We start from the raw sequence: 20,849 nt of genomic DNA, 5'->3' as shown, positions 1-20,849 counted from the left end.
GACAGTGACAGACGTCAGGGCGAGTGACAGAAAGGTGTCGTCTGCATACAGCTGACAGCTGTAGTAGCTACAGATCACGGAATGATAATTATTCCAGGCATTTAAAGAATAGCCTGGAAAATCAGGAAAAACGTTTAATATTTATATTATATTAAACATAACCTAACATTGCCAAAGTTGTATGCACGCCCTCTCGCGGCAACCGTGCCGACCACTGACGCGTTGTTGTTGTTTTGGTTCGTTTTGAGGTTATGTTCGCCTCAAGTTTTCAAACGGGGGGGCATCAATTGAACTGAGCCCCAATTTCTAGGGAATCGAAATCGTTTTTCAGTATTTAATTGTGAAATAATGAAAATAGGGGCTTCGATTTAATTGAATTGTGTGTTTTAAAGGGTTTTGGGGGAAGGGGGATGGTGTAATAAGTTGGTTTTGATTGAAGGATTGCGTTGCACCTTTGGTGAGTACAATAGTTGCCTTGTTTGCATTATAAGGGATGCTAGAGTTAGGTGTGCTTTACATAGAGGTTTAATTAGCAAAAAGGCTCTATATAGTATAAAGCTATAAAAGGAATTGCCAATATTGACACATAATTTAACCTAAAAACTTGCCGCAGCAAGGACAAGTTCAATTTTTGAACGAATTGTAGTGATTTTTTCAAAAAAGACTAAAAAAGACTTCGGACTAGTCCACAAATCAAGAATTTCTAAATTCGGACTACTAGAACCCGAGTTATTCACTTGCCAATGAGAGACAAATTATTTTCCTCCTTACAGGCACTCCTGGACTAAGAATTCCATTATCTTGACTTCTAGTGAACGGATTTTAGTGATTTTTTCAAAAAAGACTAAAAAAGACTTCAGACTAGTCCATGAATCAATAATTTCCAAATTTGGACTACTAGAACCCGGGTTATTCAGTTGCAAATAAGAGACAACTTCCTTACAGGCACTCCTGGACTAAGAATTCCATTATCTTGACTTCTAGTCAACGGATTTTAGTGATTTTTTCAAAAAAGACTAAAAAGACTTCAGACTAGTCCATGAATCAATAATTTCCAAATTTGGACTACTAGAACCCGAGTTATTCACTTGCCAATGAGAGACAAATTATTTTTTTTCCTTACAGGCACTCCTGGACTAAGAATTCCATTATCTTGACTTCTAGTGAACGGATTTTAGTGATTTTTTCAAAAAAGACTAAAAAGACTTCAGACTTGTCCATAAATCAATAATTTCCAAATTTGGACTACTAGAACCCGAGATATTCACTTGCAAATAAGAGACAACTTCCTTACAGGCACTCCTGGACTAAAAATGCCATTATCTTGACTTCTAGTGAACGGATTTTAGTGATTTTTTCAAAAAAGACTAAAAAAGACTTCAGACTAGTCCATGAATCAATAATTTCCAAATTCGGACTACTAGAACCCGAGTTATTCAGTTGCAAATAAGAGACAACTTCCTTACAGGCACTCCTGGACTAAAAATTTCATTATCTTGACTTCTAGTGAACGGATTGTAGTGATTTTTTCAAAAAACACTAAAAAGACTTCAGACTAGTCCATGAATCAATAATTTCCAAATTTGGACTACTAGAACCCGAGTTATTCACTTGCCAATGAGAGACAAATTATTTTCCTCCTTACAGGCACTCCTGGACTAAGAATTCCATTATCTTGACTTCTAGTGAACGGATTTTAGTGATTTTTTCAAAAAAGACTAAAAAAGACTTCAGACTAGTCCACAAATCAAGAATTTCCAAATTCCGACTACTAGAACCCAAGATATTCACTTGCAAATAAGAGACAACTTCCTTACAGGCACTCCTGGACTAAAAATTTCATTATCTTGACTTCTGGTGAACGGATTTTAGTGATTTTTTCAAAAAAGACTAAAAAAGACTTCAGACTAGTCAATAAATCAAGAATTTCTAAATTCGGACTACTAGAACCCGAGTTATTCAGTTGCAAATAAGAGACAACTTCCTTACAGGCACTCCTGGACTAAGAATTCCATTATCTTGACTTCTGGTGAACGGATTTTAGTGATTTTTTCAAAAAAGACTAAAAAGACTTCAGACTAGTCCATGAATCAATAATTTCTAAATTTGGACTACTAGAACCCGAGTTATTCACTTGTCAATGAGAGACAAATTATTTTCTTCCTTACAGGCACTCCTGGACTAAAAATTCCATTATCTTGACTTCTAGTGAACGGATTTTAGTGATTTTTTCAAAAAAGACTAAAAAGACTTCAGACTTGTCCATAAATCAATAATTTCCAAATTTGGACTACTAGAACCCGAGATATTCACTTGCAAATAAGAGACAACTTCCTTACAGGCACTCCTGGACTAAAAATGCCATTATCTTGACTTCTAGTGAACGGATTTTAGTGATTTTTTCAAAAAAGACTAAAAAAGACTTCAGACTAGTCCATGAATCAATAATTTCCAAATTCGGACTACTAGAACCCGAGTTATTCAGTTGCAAATAAGAGACAACTTCCTTACAGGCACTCCTGGAGTAAAAATTTCATTATCTTGACTTCTAGTGAACGGATTGTAGTGATTTTTTCAAAAAACACTAAAAAGACTTCAGACTAGTCCATGAATCAAGAATTTCCAAATTTGGACTACTAGAACCCGAGTTATTCACTTGCCAATGAGAGACAAATTATTTTCTTTCTTACAGGCACTCCTGGACTAAGAATTCCATTATCTTGACTTCTAGTCAACGGATTTTAGTGATTTTTTCAAAAAAGACTAAAAAGACTTCAGACTAGTCCATAAATCAATAATTTTCAAATTTGGACTACTAGAACCCGAGATATTCACTTGCCAATGAGAGACAAAGTATTTTGTTCCTTACAGGCACTCCTGGACTAAGAATTCCATTATCTTGACTTCTAGTGAACGGATTTTAGTGATTTTTTCAAAAAGGACTAAAAAAGACTTCAGCCTAGTCCATGAATCAATAATTTCCAAATTTGGACTACTAGAACCCGAGTTATTCACTTGCAAATAAGAGACAACTTCCTTACAGGCACTCCCGGACTAAAAATTCCATTATCTTGACTTCTAGTGAACGGATTTTAATGATTTTTTCAAAAAAGACTAAAAAAGACTTCAGACTAGTCCATAAATCAATAATTTCTAAATTCGGACTACTAGAACCCGAGTTATTCACTTGCAAATAAGAGACAACTTCCTTACAGGCTCTCCTGGGCTAAAAATTCCATTATCTTGACTTCTAGTGAACGCATTTTAGTGATTTTTTCAAAACAGACTAAAAAGACTTCGGACTAGTCCATAAATCAATAATTTCCAAATTTGGACTACTAGAACCCGAGTTATTCGGGCCAGTTTAGTTAGTCATTGCCCCATTTAAGTGAGTTCTGAGCTGATCCCCTTGTTCTGAGCACAATATATGCGTCGCTTCTCCACATGTTATTTTCCAAGTACTCTCAACTTTGACACAATCAAAAGCTTCGCTAAGGTCACCCAATCATGTTCTCGGGCCAGCTGGCTAACTAGATCAGAAGCCTAGTGATTTAAATTAACTAATTATTAATACTTTTCTCGCCTCAGTTAAAATCGAAACATGGCGGAGGGTCAGTATAATGTAACAAAAACCGAAGTAGACCAGCAGTCCTCGACTTTGGAATATTATGATGTGCAAGGGGACGAGTCCACCATTAACGAACACTATATTACTACTATAGGAGACAATGAGGAAACTCTATATTTATCGGTTGAGGATGCAAATCCGGAGACTTTCGAGGTCACTTTAGAGGATCTACAACATCTGACTATCGGTGACTATTTTGACTCCTCGATTCAATTAAAACCCTGATGTTCATGCCCTTTTCTCTCTCTCTCTCTCAGAAAATGGTACCGTGGTACCCGAAGAAAAATCAGAATCCCTTGACACGGACGGTTCTAATATCGTGGTACTGATGCCGAAACATTCAAACAAGTTATACGGGGTCATACAGGCCCGTGACGAACTGGGGGACGTCCAAAAGTACAAATTCCAATTCAGGTTCGTTTGTTAATAATTATTGTGACTCGAGAAAACCTCAATTGAGACCCTCAATTTAGGACGAACGAGGAAGGAAAACTGGAAATAATGGAAGAAACTTTGAGTCTCGTCACAGAGGAACAGTCCGGTGGTACTGTCGAGACTAAAATTGAGAATTTAGCCGAAGAGGAGGAGGAGGAGGGGGGTTATGAGTCCGTACCAGCCGGTACCAGTTTACTTAAGACCAATTTACTGCTTCGTAAGCCAGGTAGTACCCAAATTGGTGCTCGAAAGAGTTTTAATAATATTAAGGTGGATTTTCCCTCTATAGCGTTCGCAGCTGTGAATATAAAGGAGGAATCTTGCAATAACTTTGAGGAGGAGGGAGAGCCATATCCAGAGGATGTAACCGGCTTAAAAAGGGTACCTTTGGCCAAATGGTTCTTATGTAAAATAATAATTTATTTATAGGAACAAAGCGAACTGAACGTGGTTCAGCAACTTTTATACAAAAACAGCCATATAGAGGTGCAGTACGAGACCGAGCTGGACTCGGATGTTGTTGCGTATGTTTATTATTATTTTTTTTTTAAATTAATTAACTTAATAATAGTAGTAGTAGTAGTAAGTGTCAAGTTAGTCCAATAGAAGAAGAACAGGAAGAGCTGGATATAAATGAAATTAATCATGAAGAAGTGATGATCGATGGTAGTCCCGCTCGTAGGACCAAATATGAGTTTGAGGAGGTAGAGAGGGAGGTGGATTTGAGCCAAACTGGTGAGTGAAGATTTTTTTTTTACTAATTAAATTGAACCTGTTTTTGAAAAATCTGGAAATTTCCGGGCGGATGGTGTGCGAAAGGGAATAACATTTTGCCGAAAATTTGAAAATAAAGAAGTTATCGAGGGTTTTTGAAAATTTTTTGGTGAAAATTTTGAAAAAAAAAATTTTTGAAAAAATTAATTTTTTTTTTTGGGAATGGATTAATCACTCAAAAAACGTCAAAAAAGTGTTATAAAACTTTTTTGAGAAATGTACCAGGAAAAAGTTATAGCCAAAAAATCCAGAGGGGTACCCCTGGAAAAATGTCCTTAATTTCGGTTTTTTTTTTTTTCTGGAAAACTATTGGTTATAGAAAAAAATTGTTTTAATAAAAGTTGTTTGGATTGTCAATGCGTATCAGATGCAACAAAAAAATAATTTTTCAGTTCAACAGTTTTCCAGAAAATTGGGAAAAACCTCTTTTTAGTTTTTCCTCATTTTCTGGAAAACTATTGGAAAAATTGAAAATTTTCTTTTAGCGTTGGATTCCTACTCAAAAATGGAACAAATCATAAAGAATAACATTTTGCCGTAAATCTGGAAATAAAGAAGTTATGGAGGATTTTTGAAAAATTGGAAAATTTTTCACCGAAAATTTTGAGGAAAAAAAATTTTCGAAAAAATTTTTTTTTTTTTTTGGAAATGGATTAATCATTTAATAAACGTCAAAAAAGTTCAATAAAACTTTTTTGAAAAATGTACCAGGAAAAAGTTATACCCTAAAGAGTCTTCCTCAAAAATTCCAAAGAAGTACTCCTGGAAAAATGTCCATAATTTCGGTTTTTATTTTTTTTCTGGAAAACTATTGGTTGGAGAAAAAAATTGTTGGAACAAAAGTTGTTTGGATTGTCAATGCGCATCGTATGCAACAAAAAAATAATTTTTCAGTTCAACGGTTTTCCAGAAAATCGGGAAAAACGCTTTTTCAGTTTTTCCTCATTTTCTGGAAAACTATTGGAAAAATTGAAAATTTTCTTTTAGCGTTGGATTCCTACTCAAAAATAGAACAAATCATAAAGAATAACATTTTGCCGTAAATCTCAAAATAAAGAAGTTATGGAGGATTTTTGAAAAATTGGAAAATTTTTGGGTGAAAATTTTGAAAAAAAAAATTTTTGAAAAAATTTAATTTTTTTTTTGGGAATGGATTGATCACTCAAAAAACGTCAAAAAAGTCTTATAAAACTTTTTTGAAAAATGTACCAGGAAAAAGTTATAGCCAAAAAAGTCTTCCTCAACAAATCCAAAGGGGTACCCCTGGAAAAATGTTAATAATTTTCTTTTTTATTTTTTTTCTGGAAAACTATTGGTTGGAGAAAAAAATTGTTGGAACAAAAGTTGTTTGGATTGTCAATGCGCATCATATGCAACAAAAAAATAATTTTTTAGTTCAACGGTTTTCCAGAAAATCGGGAAAAACCTCTTTTCAGTTTTTCCTCATTTTCTGGAAAACTATTGGAAAAATTAAAAATTTTCTTTTAGCATTGGATTCCTACTCAAAAATAGAACAAATCATAAAGAATAACATTTTACCGTAAATCTCAAAATAAAGAAGTTATGGAGGATTTTTGAAAAATTGGAAAATTTTTGGGTAAAAATTTTGAAAAAAAAAATTTCGAAAAAAATTAATTTTTTTTTTTGGAAACGTATTAATCACTCAAAAAACGTCAAAAAAGTGTTATAAAACTTTTTTGAAAAAAGTACCAGGAAAAAGTTATAGCCAAAAAAGTCTTCCTCAAAAATTCCAAAGGGGTACCCCTGGAAAAATGTTCATAATTTCGGTTTTTATTTATTTTCTGGAAAACTATTGGTTGGAGAAAAAAATTGTTCAAACAAAAGTTGTTTGGATTGGCAATGCGCATCATATGCAATAAACAAATCATTTTTCAGTTCAACGGTTTTCCAGAAAATCGGAAAAAACCTCTTTTCAGTTTTTCCTCATTTTCTGGAAAACTATTGGAAAAATTGAAAATTTTCTTTTAGCATTGGATTCGTATTCAAAAATAGAACAAATCATAAAGAATAACATTTTGCCGTAAATCTGGAAATAAAGAAGTTATGGAGGATTTTTGAAAAATTGGAAAATTTTTGACCGAAAATTTTGAAAAAAAAAATTTTCGAAAAAATTTATTTTTTTTTTGGAAATGGATTAATCTTTAAAAAAACGTCAAAAAAGTCTAATAAAACTTTTTAAAAATGTACCAGAAAAAAGTTATACCTCATAAAAATTTTGAAAAAAAAAATTTCGAAAAAAATTAATTTTTTTTTTTTGGAAACGGATTAATCACTCAAAAAACGTCAAAAAAGTGTTATAAAACTTTTTTGAAAAATGTACCAGGAAAAAGTTATAGCCAAAAAAGTCTTCCTCAAAAATTCCAAAGGGGTACCCCTGGAAAAATGTTCATAATTTCGGTTTTTATTTATTTTCTGGAAAACTATTGGTTGGAGAAAAAAATTGTTTTAACAAAAGTTGTTTGGATTGTCAGTGCGCATCATATGCAACAAAAAAATAATTTTTCAGTTCAACGGTTTTCCAGAAAATCGGGAAAAACGCTTTTTCAGTTTTTCCCCATTTTCTGGAAAACTATTGGAAAAATTGAAAATTTTCTTTCAGCATTTGATTCCTCTTCAAAAATAGAACAAATTATATAAAATAACTTTTTGCCGTAAATGTGGAAATAAAAGAGTTATGGACGATTTTTCAAAAATTTCAGTCCCAGTTGCCTGAAATAATTAGTACAACTTCTGGACTTTTTCCAGCCACTTATTGGAAAATGGGGCGTTTCCTTCAAGGAAATTCAGGCAGTCAAGGTATTTCCATAAAACACGGATAGAGTTTCAATTTTCCAGGCAATTGGTGAAAATTGCCTGGAATTTCTTCAGGGCAGGACTTATTCCAGGCATTTAGATAGAAATTCCGGGAAATTTTTTGGGTTTTTCCAGGCAGTTGAATGCCAGTTTTCCTCAAGGAATTTCAAGCAATAAATAGGAAATTGCGTATTTTTTCCAGGCAGTTGAAAAATTGCCTGGAAAAAAACAATTGAAAAATCCAGTTTTTCCAGGTTAAGTCGGTGTTTTTTTCTTCAATGAGGAAATTCGGACAAAAAAATTCCTCTAGGGAATTGAAAATTGAATTTCCAGGGAAATTGACTGTGTTCCTTCCAGACAGTCGACTGATTGACTGGAAAAAACAATTGAAAATCCAGTTTTTCCAGGTTAAGTGGGTGTTTTTTTGGAATTCCTTATTTTTATCCAGACACTTGAAAATTCACTCTGGAAAGTTCTATCAAAATTTATGGAAATTGCGGATTTATTCCAGACAGTTGAAGTTTATCCATAAAACAGTTGAAAAAACCACAAAAATGAGAAAATTCGGACAAAAAATTCCTCTAGGGAATCGAAAATTGAATTTCCAGGGAAATTGACTGTGTCCCTTCCAGACAGTCGAACAATTGCCTGGAAAAAACAATTGAAAATCCAGTTTTTACAGGTTAAGTGGGTGTTTTTTTGGAATTTTTTATTTTTATCCAGACCCTTGAAAATTCACTCAATTTCCTGGAAAGTTTCATCGAAATTTATGGAAGTTGAGTGGTTCTTCCAGGCAGTTGAAGTTTTCCCATAAAACAGTTGAAATGAGGAAATTTGGACGAAAAAATTCCTCCAGGGAATCGAAAATTGAATTTCCAGGGAAATTTACTGTGTCCCTTCCAGGCAGTCGAACAATTGCCTGGAAAAAATAATTGAAAAATCCAGTTTTTCCAGGTTAAGTCGGTGTTTTTTTGGAATTTCTTATTTTTATCCAGACCCTTGAAAATTCACTCAATTTCCTGGAAAGTTTTATCAAAATTTATGGAAATTGCGTATTTGTTCCAGAAAGTTGAAGTTTTTCCATAAAACAGTTGAAAAAACCACAAAATGAGGAAATTCGGACAAAAAATTCCTCTTGGGAATTGAAAATTCAATTTCCAGGCAAATTTACTGTGTCCCTTCCAGGCAGTCGAATAATTGCCTGGAAAAAACAATTGAAAAATCCAGTTTTTCCAGGTCAAGTGGGTGTTTTTTTGGAATTTCTTATTTTCATCCAGACCCTTGAAAATTCACTCAATTTCCTGGAAAGTTTCATCAAAATTTATGGGAATTGAGTGTTTCTTTCAAAGAATTTCCTTCGTCTGGATAATCGGCTTTTCCAGGATCTAATAAACCCAAAAAAAGGGCATTTTCCAAGCGGATTGAATAGTTCTTGGTCCAGTAAACCATTTTCCATGACTCTGGTCACCATTTTTTCTTATTGACTAGTACCAGTTTACTCATAACAGATCCGACAACCAATCACGACTCAATCAACATCCCCACCACCATAATAAACTACGTGCATCAAGAACCACTCGATCCTCCACCGGCGAAACAATCGACAACCGAAGAGTTTCCCGACCTGGAAATATTCGAGAAAAGATTCGCGAAAAACAAGGAGGCGAAACAGGCGAAGCGCTTTCATCAGTTCTTAAATAGGTGCGGGCGCGCGTGTTTCTTCCCTTCGAGGGTCTCTTCAGGTTTTGCGTGTGTTTTAGAACGACGATCTCGTACGCCCCGATAAGGAACAAACGACTGCCAAGGAAACAGGCCATAAATCCGGTCAGGGAGCGGAAGGACGAGGAAATTATCGTGCAAGAGGTGATGGTGTCCTCCAAGGGGACATTTATTGAAAGGGGGAGCGTGAGGAGGAACAAGAAGCGATATTTGAGGGTAAGTGCGGTGACACCAAAAGTGGTGGGGGTTTTGGAGGTAGAAAGAGAGAGAGAGAGAGAGTTCTTGCTTATGCCCCCTCCTTTGAGGGAAAGCGAGAGGTTTCTTGGAGGAGGCAGGTTTTCTTTTGTTTTCCCTGTGATTTTTCAGGCAAATGAAGGTTTTTTTTCCAGGCAATTGGAAGTTTTTTCTTGAAACAATTGAAAAAAAAAGTGCCAAATTTCCAGGAAAAATTGAAAAATTCTTCCAGGCAATTGAAGGAGAAACGTCTTGAAAAATTCGGTTTTTCCAGGCACTTGATGAAAAATGTCTGGAACTACATTAAATTTCGGGTAGATTTTCTGGAATATTTCCGGGAAATTGATGAAAAATGCTTGAAATTTCAGGCATTTTCTTGATTTTTTTTCCAGGAAATTGCCTGGAAATTCATTAAATTTTGTGCGTTTTCTTGTTTGTTTTTCCAGGCATTTGATGGAAATTTCCTGGATTTTCTCGATTTTTTTCCAGAAATTTGCCTGGAAATTCAGTAAATTTTGTGCGTTTTCTTGTTTGTTTTTCCAGGCATTTGATGGAAATTTCCTGGATTTTCTCGATTTTTTTCCAGAAATTTGCCTGAAATTTCAAGCATTTTTTTCCAGGAAATTGCCTGAAATTTCAGGCATTTTTCCAGAAAATTGACTGGAAATTCATTAAATTTTGTGCGTTTTCTTGATTTTTTTCCAGGCATTTGATGGAAATTTCCTGGATTTTCTCGATTTTTTTCCAGAAATTTGCCTGGAAATTAATTAAATTTTGTGCGTTTTCTTGTTTGTTTTTCCAGGCATTTGATGGAAATTTCCTGGATTTTCTCGATTTTTTTCCAGAAATTTGCCTGGAAATTCAGTAAATTTTGTGCGTTTTCTTGTTTGTTTTTCCAGGCATTTCATGGAAATTTCCTTGATTTTCTCGATTTTTTCCAGAAATTTGCCTGAAATTTCAGGCATTTTTTTCCAGAAAATTGACTGGAAATTCATTAAATTTTGTGCATTTTCTTGTTTGTTTTTCCAGGCATTTGATGGAAATTTCCTGGATTTTCTCGATTGTTTCCAGAAATTTGCCTGAAATTTCAGGCATTTTTTCCAGAAAATTGACTGGAAATTCATTAAATTTTGTGCGTTTTCTTGATTTTTTTCCAGGCTTTCGATGGAAATTTCCTGGATTTTCTTGATTTTTTTCCAGAAAGTGGATGAAAATTTCATGGATTTTTATGAGACAGTTGATAGAAATTGCCTGGAAATGTATTAAATTTCAGGCATTTTCTGGATAATTTTTTTAAAGAAACCGATGGAAATTGCCTGGAAATGCACAAAAATTCCAGGCAATTTTTATCTATTTCCTGGAAAAAATTGAAATTTCTGGTAATTTCCTGGAACAAAAAACAATTAACAGAAATTTCCTGGAATTTTCAATTTTTGCCAGGAAGTAGATGGAAATTGCCTGGAATTTTTGAGAAATTTTGTGCATTTTACTTGTTTTTTTTTTCCAGGAAATTAAGTGAAATTTCCCGGAATTTTAATTAAATTTTTAATTTTTTCCAGACATTTGACGGAAATTTCGTGACATTTTAATAAATTTCGTGATTTTTTTAAATTTTTTCCAGGCAGTTGAAGTAACATTTTCTTGGCGATTTCCAGGCATTTTCCAATAAAATTCATTAAATTTTGTTCATTTTAGGTATTTGTTTTATTTCCAGGCAGTTGATGGAAATTTGCCGGGAATTTCAATAAATTTTGAACATTTTGTAAATTTTTTCCAGGTAATTATTGGAAATTCATTAAATTTTAGGCGTTTTCTGGATTTTTTTCCAGGCAGTTTATTGGAAAATGCCTGGAATTTCATGAAATATTGTTCATTTTACTTGTTTTTTATTCCAGGAAATTAACAGAAATTTCCTGGAGAAAATTTAAATTTTCAATTTTTTCCAGACGTTCGATGAAAATTTCCTGGATTTTCGTTAAATTGTGTGCACTTTTTAAATTTTTTTATCCAGAAAATTTCCTGAAATTCCTTGATGTTTTTCCAGGCATTTTATTTAAAAAATGCCTGGAATTTCATGAAATTTCGGTTATTTTACTTGTTTTTTTTTCCAGGAAATTCCACAAAAATTTCCTGGAATTTTATTTAAATTTTGTAAATTTTTCCAGGCAATTGTTAAAAATTCATCAAAGTTCAGGCGTTTTCTGGATTTTTTTCCCAGCAAGTTTATTGGAAAATGCCTGGAATTTCGTTAAATTTTGGACATTTTATAAACGTTTTTCAGGTAATTGTTGGAAATTCATTAAATTTTAGGCATTTTCTGTATTGATTTTTATGAGACAGTTGATAGAAATTTCCTGGAAATTCATCAAATTTTGTGCGTTTTATTGATTTTTTTTTCAGGCATTTGACGGAATTTCCTGGATTTTTGTTAAATTCTGTGCATTTTCCTAATTTTTTTATCCAGGAAATTTCTGTTAATTTCCTGGAAAAAAAAACAAGTAAAATAACCAAATTTTCATGAAATTCCAGGCATTTTTTAAATAAAATGCCTGGAAAAACATCAAGGAATTTCCAGTAATTTTCTGGATAAAAAATATTAAAAAAGTGCACACAATTTAATGAAATTTCTGTTAATTTCCTGGAATTTTAATTGAATTTTTAATTTTTTCCAGGCAGTTATAGTCTGGAATTTAGTTACATTTTTGGCATTTTTTTCCAGGAAGTAGATAGAATTTTCTGGATTTTTCCAGGCATTTTCCAATAAACTGTCTGGAAAAAATATGCAGAAAATGCGTAAGATTTTAAGCAACTGCCTGGAAATAGCCAAGAAAATGCACAAATTTTCTTAAAATTTCAGGAAGTTTCCATTAATTGTCTGGAAATAAATCAATGCCTGAAATTCCAGGCAATTTCCATCTACTTCCTGGAAAAAAAACAAAGAAAAGATCCAAAATTTCGAAAAAAATTGAAAAATTTTTCCAGGCACTGGATGACAAAATGCCTGGAATCTCATGAAATTTTGGTTATTTTGTTTTTTTTCCAGGAAATTAGCAGAAGTTTCCTGGAATGTTTAACTTTTTTCCAGGCATTTGACGGAAATTTCCTGGATTTTTGTTAAATTTTATGTGCACTTTCTTAATTTTCTGGAAGGAAAAAACAAGTAAAATGACCAAAATTTCATGACATTCCAGGCATTTTTAATTAAATCGCCTGGAAAAAGCCTGAAATTTCAGGTAATTTTCTGGATAAAAAAAATTAAGAAAGTGCACACAATTTAATGAAATTTCTGTTAATTTCCAGGAATTTTAATTGAATTTTCAATTTTTTTCAGGTATTTAATGGAAATATTGTGATATTTTAATAAATTTTGTGCATTTTATTAAATTTTTTCCAGGCAATTGTTAGAAATTCATTAAATTTCAGGCATTTTCTGTATTTTTTTCCAGGCAATTTATTGGAAAATGCCTGGAATTTCAATCAAATTTTGGTCACTTACTTGTTTTTTTGTTCCAGGAAATAGCAGAAATTTTAATTGAATTTTCAATTTTTTTCCAGGCAGTTAAAGTAAAATTTTCTTGAATATTTCCAGACAGTTGATTAAAATTTCAGGCATTTTCTGGATTTTATTGGAAAATGCAATTTAAGAAAGAATTTCACTAAATTTTGTTTTATAAATTTTTTCCAGGCAATTGTTGGAAATTCATTAAATTTCGGGCGTTTTTTGGATATTTTTCCAAGCTTATTGGAAATTGCCTGGAAATTCATTAAATTTTAGGCATTTTCTGGATTTTTTTCCAGGAAATTTATTGGAAAATGCCTGGAATTTCACTAAAATTTGGACCTTTTCTTTGTTTTTTCCGGGAAGTAGATGGAAATTTCCTGGAATTTAAAGTAAATTTGTGATTTTTTTTCCAGGCAGTTGAGATGCAATTTAATTAAATTTTTGATCTTTTCTTTGTTTTTTTTCCAGGCATTTGGTAGAAATTTCCTGGATTTTCGTTAAATTGTGTGCACATTCTTAATTTTTTTATCCAGAAAATTGCCTGAAATTTCAGCCTTTTCCAGAATTTTTTTCCAGTTGGTTTATTTAAGAAATGCCTGGAATTTCATGAAATTTTGGTCATTTTACTTGTTTTTTTTCCAGGAAATTGACAGAAATTCCCTGGAATTTTAATTGAATTATCAAATTTTTTCAGGCATTTTCTGGATTTTTTTTCCAGGCAGTTTATTGGAAAATATCTGGAATTTAATTAAATTTTGGACATTTTGCAAACTTTTTCCAGGTAATTGTTGGAAAAAATTCATTAAATTTCAGGCATTTTCTGGATTTTTTCCAGGAAGTTTATTGCAAAATGCCTGGAATTTCACTAAAATTTGGACCTTTTCTTTGTTTTTTTCCAGGAAGTAGATGGAAATTGCCTGGAATTTTAGGCATTTTTTCATTTTCAGGCAATTGACAAACACTTCCTGGATTATTAAGAAAATTTGTGCATTTTCTTGACTGCCTGGAAACAGGCAGTTAATTAAAATTTTAGGCTTTTTCTGGATTTTTTCCAGGCATTTGTTCAAAATTCGTTAAGTTTTAGGCATTGTCTGGATTTTTTTCAAGGCAGTTTATTGGAAAATGCCTATAATTTCACTAAAATTTGGACATTTTCGTTGTTTTTTTCCAGGAAGTAAGTAGATGGAAATTGCCTAGAATTTTAAGAAATTTTGTGCATTTTTCCAGGAAATTAACAGAAATTTCCTGGAATTTCCAGACATCTGGAAAAAACAATTGAAAAATTCCGGTTTTCCAGTAAAACTACTAAAATTTCAATTGGTGTGAATTGCCTGGAATTTCAGATTAAGTCTCGTGAATTTTCTTGCGTTTTTTCCAGGCAATTGTTGAATGGTTGCCTGGATTTTCTTTATTTTATTTTCAGGCACTTAATAAAAAATGCCTGAAATTTCGGGCATTTCATGGAATTTTAATAAATTTTGGGCATTTTCTTTCCAGACAGTTGATGGAAATTGCCTGGAAATTCATTTAATTTCTTTGATTTTGGACATTTTCCAGACAATTGAAAAACTGCCTGGAAAAACACAGCAAAACAATTGAAAAATCCCAATTTTCCAGGATAACTACTATAATTTCAAATTTCGTCCAGGAATTAATAAAAATTACCTCAAATTTCCGGTATTTTTTTAATGTTTTCCAGGAAATTGTTGCAAATTTCGAGCATTTTCCTGATTTTCACAAGCAATTAATAGAAATCGTGTATTATTTCTTTCAAGGAAATTAAATAAATGTCGTATTTCTTCCAGACAGTAGTTGAAGATCCAAAAGCACCTTCGACAACTGCCTGAAACAAATATAATACATTTAATTAATTTCCCTGAAAAAAAAAAAACAAGATGGCCGCCAAAAAAAACCGCCATGAAAGGACAAATGGAAAACACCATTAACGGCTTGTCAATCAGACAAGTGACATATGTCACTGTCAGTCACTCTTGTCAATGTCATATAAATTCGAAAATGTAAACATAAAAAACGGTCGTTCCTCTGAATAAACTTTAATGCAAAAAAAAAGGGCAATAAATTTAGTAAACGGTGTATTTGAACTGAAAAACTGAAACTTGGCTTATTTAGTCGAGCGTTTGGAGACCAGGAAGTAAGTGGTTTTATTTAAATTAAACTCTATAATAGCCCTCTCTCTTACCTAAGTTTTAAGGCATTTTATGCAAGTTATTTCACTAAAATATCCCTTTTTTTTCTCACTATAACATGGAGCATATTAGGGCCTAGTACATCTTCACTTATATAGAATTCTTGTCCTAAAAAAAAAGCTGCTATTCACCCTTCGACTATTCTCATAACCTAAAACTTACTCATGTTCTCTCTCGGCTAACTGCCTTAAGGTGCCTTTGATAGTAATACCTCCTATTTGTCATTGATATTCCAATAATTTCCATATTAATTAGCAGTTGAATTCAATCTTCTTTAGATCCAGATAGTTGATGTGAGAAATTTAACCTACAATGAATTGTTCTTTATATAAATTACTTTCTCTCGATTAGACTGTTTTGCCCAGATTTGTTGTTAGGAGACCCATACGCAGCCCACTGTTTCGACAATTTATTAGACTATTTTAGCCTGTTTATGGCACCTTTAGGATGGTCAGTTTAAGGGGCTCTTTAAAAGTCAATTAATTGTGGTTAAATGTTGTGAGACATTGGTCTTGCCAGTAAATGGTTTTTGATCTTTTGCTTGAAGACTATTGGGAATATGAGAGTTTTTGTTTTAGTATTGGAGTCTAAATTGAAAATAGAAGAAATTGTGTAGAGTACTGTTTTGTCCTTATTCGAAAAATAAGGAAGTTATGGAGGATTTTTGAAAAGTCGAAAAAAATTTTTTTGGAAAAATTTAATTTTTTTTTTTGGAAATGGATTAATCATTAAGAAAACACCAAAAAAGTCTTATAAAACTTTTTTGAAAAATGCACCAGGAAAAAGTTATAGCCAGTTTTCCCTTCCTTAAAAAATCCAAAGGGGTACCCCTGGAAAAATGTTCATAATTCCGGTTTTTATTTTTTTTCTGGAAAAGTATTGCTTGGAGAAAAAAATTGTTTAAATAAAAGTTGTTTGGAATTTCAATGCGCATTAGATGCAATAGAAAAATAATTTGTAAATTCAATAGTTTTCCGGAAAATTGAGGAAAACTCTTAAACAGTTTTTCCTCATTTTCTCGAAAACTATTGGGAAAATGGAAAATTTTCTTTTAGCATTAGAATCCTATTCAAATATAGAACAAATCATGTAGAATAACATTTTGTCCTAAATCTCAAAATAAAAGAGTTATGGAGGATTTTTGAAAAAATTAAAAATTTTTGGGTCAAAAATGTGAAAAAAAAAATTTTTTGAAAAAAATTTTTTTTTTTTGGAAATGGATAAAGAGCTCAACAAACGTCAAAAAAGTCTTATAAAACTTTTTTGGAAAATGAACCTGGAAAAAGTTATAACCGATTTTCCCAAAAATTCCTTCCTCAAAAAATCCAAAGGGGTACCCCTGGAAAAATGTTCTTAATTTCGGTTTTTATTTTTTTTCTGGAAAACTATTGCTTGGAGAAAAAAATTGTTTAAATAAAAGTTGTTTGGAATTTCAATGAGCATTAGATGCAATAGAAAAATAATTTTTAAAGTCAATAGTTTTCCGGAAAATTGAGGAAAACTCTTAAACAGTTTTTCCTCATTTTCTCGAAAACTATTGGGAAAATGGAAAATTTTCTTTTAGCATTAGAATCCTATTCAAATATAGAACAAATCATGTAAAATAACATTTTGTCCTAAATCTCAAAATAAAAGAGTTATGGAGGATTTTTGAAAAAATTAAAAATTTTTGGGTCAAAAATGTGAAAAAAAAAAAATTTTTTGAAAAAAAATTTTTTTTTTTGGAAATGGATAAAGAGCTCAAAAAACGTCAAAAAAGTCTTATAAAACTTTTTTGGAAAACGTACCTGGAAAAAGTTATAACCGATTTTCCCAAAAATTCCAAAGGGGTACCCCTGGAAAAATGTTCATAATTCCGGTTTTTATTTTTTTTCTGGAAAACTATTGGTTGGAGAAAAAAGTTGTTAAGACAAAAGTTGTTTGGAATTTCAATGCGCATTAGACGCAATAAAAAAATAATTTTTAGGTCCAACAGTTTTCCGGAAAATCGAGAAAAACCTTTAAACAGTTTTCCCTCATTTTCTCGAAATCTATTGGGGTTATCAAAAATTTTCTTGTAGCATTGAATTTCAAATTGAAAATAGAACAAATCATGTAGAGTAATATTTTGTCCTAAAACTCAAAATAAGGAAGTTATGAAGGATTTTTGAAAAATCGGAAAAATTTTGAGCAAAAAAATTGAAAAAAATTTTTTTCAAAAAATTTAATTTTTTTTTTGGAAATGGATAAATTATCAAAAAAACACCAAAAAACTCTTATAAAATTTTTTCGAAAAATGCACCAGAAAAAAGTTATAGCCAGTTTTCCCTTTTTTAAAAAATCCAAAGGGGTACCCCTGGAAAAATGTTCATAATTCCGGTTTTTATTTTTTTTCTGGAAAACTATTAGTCGGAGAAAAAAGTTGTTTAAATAAAAATTGTTTGGAATGTCAATGCGAATCAGATGCAATAAAAAAATAATTTTTAGGTCCAACAGTTTTCCGGAAAATCGAGAAAAACCTTTAAACAGTTTTCCCTCATTTTCTCGAAATCTATTGGGGTTATCAAAAATTTTCTTGTAGCATTGAATTTCAAATTGAAAATAGAACAAATCATGTAGAGTAATATTTTGTCCTAATTCGAAAAATAAGGAAGTTATGGAGGATTTTTGAAAAATCGGAAAAATTTTGAGCAAAAAAATTGAAAAAAATTTTTTTCGAAAAATTTAATTTTTTTTTTGGAAATGGATAAATTATCAAAAAAACACCAAAAAACTCTTATAAAATTTTTTCGAAAAATGCACCAGAAAAAAGTTATAGCCAGTTTTCCCTTTTTTAAAAAATCCAAAGGGGTACCCCTGGAAAAATGTTCATAATTCCTGTTTTTATTTTTTTTCTGGAAAAGTATTGCTTGGAGAAAAAAATTGTTTAAATAAAAGTTGTTTGGAATTTTAATGCGCATCAGATGCAATAGAAAAATAATTTTTAAGTCCAGCAGTTTTCCGGAAAATTGAGGAAAACTCTTAAGCAGTTTTTTCTCATTTTCTTAAAAACTATTGGGAAAATGAAAAATTTTCTTTTAGCATTAGAATCCTATTCAAATATAGAACAAATCATGTAGAATAACATTTTGTCCTAAATCTCAAAATAAAAGAGTTATGAAGGATTTTTGAAAAAATTAAAAATTTTTGGGTCAAAAATGTGAAAAAAAAAATTTTTTGAAAAAAAATTTTTTTTTTTGGAAATGGATAAAGAGCTCAAAAAACGTCAAAAAAGTCTTATAAAACTTTTTTGGAAAACGTACCTGGAAAAAGTTATAACCGATTTTCCCAAAAATTCCTTCCTCAAAAAATCCAAAGGGGTACCCCTGGAAAAATGTTCATAATTCCAGTTTTTATTTTTTTTCTAGAAAACTATTGGTTGCAGAAAAAAATTGTTAAGACAAAAGTTGTTTGGAATTTCAATGCGCATCAGATGCAATAAAAAAATAATTTTTAGGTCCAACAGTTTTCCGGAAAATTGGGAAAAACCTCAAAACAGTTTTTCCTCATTTTCTCGAAAACTGTTGGGGGTATCAAAAATTTTCTTGTAGCATTGAATTTCAAATTGAAAATAGAACAAATCATGTAGAGTATTATTTTGTCCTAATTCGAAAAATAAGGAAGTTATGAAGGATTTTTGAAAAATCGGAAAAATTTCGAGAAAAATTTTTTTTTTGGAAAAATTAATTTTTTTTTTGGAACTTGATTAATCATTAAAAAAACACCAAAAAACTCTTATAAAACTTTTTCGAAAAATTCACCTCGACAAGGTTATAGTCAATTTTCCCCAAAGGCTTTAACAGCTTTTCCTCATGTTCCCTTTAATAACAAATAACAATTTTTCAACCATTTTGTCTTCATAATCTGTAAACGTCAAAGAACCCTAACAACTCATGGTTCCAGAACCCTTAGCACCCCAATGGGAACCATCCAACCCGGTCAGTTCATCTTCATCTAACCCAAAACTCAATAATAATTCATGATTGTTCGATTCATTTGTTGTCCTTTTCTCACACCTTAAAACAGAGTGAATGATGGTACAGCTCGTTCTTATTGCAGATCACTGCAACCGTGGAACTCTCAGATTCAGAAGAGGAACCCACTAAACAAACCCAAACTGACAAGGAAATCATCGAGATACACTCGGACAACGAGTGTAACAAAGACAAACCTTTAACGAAAAGGCCTAGAGGGAGACCCCCTAAAAAGCCACTTAATTCATCGAAAGTGCATGACAAAGAAACCATTATCGAAATCGACTTAAATAAAGAAGAAGAAGAGTCCGTTGTAAAAAGCAAAAAGGGTCGACCCGGGACTGTAATTGACCCAATTAAATCCAAAGAAATCGTTTGTCCCCACTGCCCTAAAACCTTCGCGAGCCAAAACAGCCTGAACACCCACATCATCCATCATAACCTAGAAAACAGTTTGAAGAACAAAGCGAGGATGAGCACCACTCAAACTAAATTCGATTACAATCACAAATGCGACAAATGCGGGCAAAGTTTCAAGAACTCGATCCTGCTAAAGAAACACTGTTGCACCCAACTGACGTGTTCGGTGTGCCTCAAGACCTTTAGGGACGTGACCCTGTTGAACATCCACAAAAAGAGTCACACCAAGTCGAACCTGGTGCGCACCACCAGCGTGGCCACCGTCACCCCCAAAAAGAACAAATCGACGAACCCGCAACCGACTTTCAAGTGTCCCGAGTGTCCGAAAGTGTGCGAATCCGACAAGAAACTGAACGTTCACGCGAAAACCCATAAGAAGTTCGTCTGTTTGTCTTGTTCATTGAACTTTTCCTCCAAACTGTTGCTGGACACACACGTGCGGACTCACTGCGTAAAACCCCCCGGTAACAAGCGACTCTCTTTCGGCGTAAGAAAGTCGTTCGTGCAACACACGCCGCCTAACAAAAGACAGTCGGTACTACTGGTACGACACGATTGCGACAAGTGCCCCATGAAGTTCTCGACTTTTCGCAGTTTGTACACGCATAAAGTGCAAACGCACGGGCTCAGCACCCCCGATAAGAGTTTGACCGGTACCGCCAAAGCGGCGGGTAAAAAGTACAAACCGGTGGCGGCACACTCGGGAATACCCGCCAACGATCGTTTGAAGAGGGCGTACGCCGCTCTGAGGAAGAAATTAACGGAAACCGACGGTTTGGCGGTTTGACCAGGAATTTATTTTTTGTAATGTTCAGTTAGATTTAGTTTTTTTTGCAATTATTGTTGTAATTAAATTATGGAGACCTTAAAGAAGTTTTATTAACGTTCAAACGCGACGTTCGGGGAGTGTGAAGAATGCGGTAAGGCAAGGCGAAAGTACAATTTTAAGTACTCGAGTCTGTCTCGTGCCAAGTTCTTCCCTCCGGGAGGTTCTGGGGCTCCGGTTGGAAATCTTGGGCCGGAATAATCACCCGATCTGTCTCCCGTTGACGAGTTTTTTTTTCTCTATTTGCGGTGCTCTTAAATTGCTACAAGAACTCCTTCTAGTTGAGTTTCTGAGGCTC

General features: G+C 32.7%; 1 protein-coding gene across 5 annotated transcripts; it reads left to right on the top strand.

Moving 5' to 3' along the window:
- The first annotated feature begins 254 nt into the window (after positions 1–254).
- On the top strand, positions 255–20,598 carry LOC126747773 (PR domain zinc finger protein 5-like). Of its 5 annotated transcripts, none has more exons than XM_050456574.1 (10): positions 255–457; positions 3,589–3,815; positions 3,886–4,042; positions 4,102–4,289; positions 4,353–4,444; positions 4,493–4,587; positions 4,644–4,798; positions 9,160–9,352; positions 9,412–9,586; positions 19,391–20,598. In XM_050456574.1, exons 2-10 carry the CDS (start codon positions 3,602–3,604, stop codon positions 20,510–20,512), a joined length of 2,391 nt encoding a protein of 796 aa, XP_050312531.1. In that variant the 5' UTR covers positions 255–457; positions 3,589–3,601; the 3' UTR covers positions 20,513–20,598. The 5 variants fall into 5 exon arrangements, with proteins under 5 accessions (XP_050312531.1, XP_050312530.1, XP_050312529.1 ...); XM_050456573.1 differs by having other exon boundaries at positions 4,641–4,798; XM_050456572.1 differs by having other exon boundaries at positions 4,638–4,798.
- Positions 20,599–20,849: the final 251 nt, after the last annotated feature.

This window comes from Anthonomus grandis, chromosome 20 (assembly GCF_022605725.1).
Source record: "Anthonomus grandis grandis chromosome 20, icAntGran1.3, whole genome shotgun sequence".
NCBI lineage: Eukaryota > Metazoa > Arthropoda > Insecta > Coleoptera > Curculionidae > Anthonomus > Anthonomus grandis.
This window is presented reverse-complemented; position numbering and strand designations above follow the sequence as displayed.

What these genes read in the sequence shown, in the direction of transcription:
- LOC126747773 (XM_050456569.1), top strand. Translation starts at nt 3,602, where the DNA reads ATGGCGGAGGGTCAGTATAATGTAACAAAAACCGAAGTAGACCAGCAG. An exon ending in GGTGGATTTGAGCCAAACTG is followed by an intron (nt 4,799 to 9,159) that starts GTGAGTGAAGAT and finishes TACTCATAACAG; the next exon opens with ATCCGACAACCAATCACGAC. An exon ending in TTTCATCAGTTCTTAAATAG is followed by an intron (nt 9,353 to 9,411) that starts GTGCGGGCGCGC and finishes CGTGTGTTTTAG; the next exon opens with AACGACGATCTCGTACGCCC.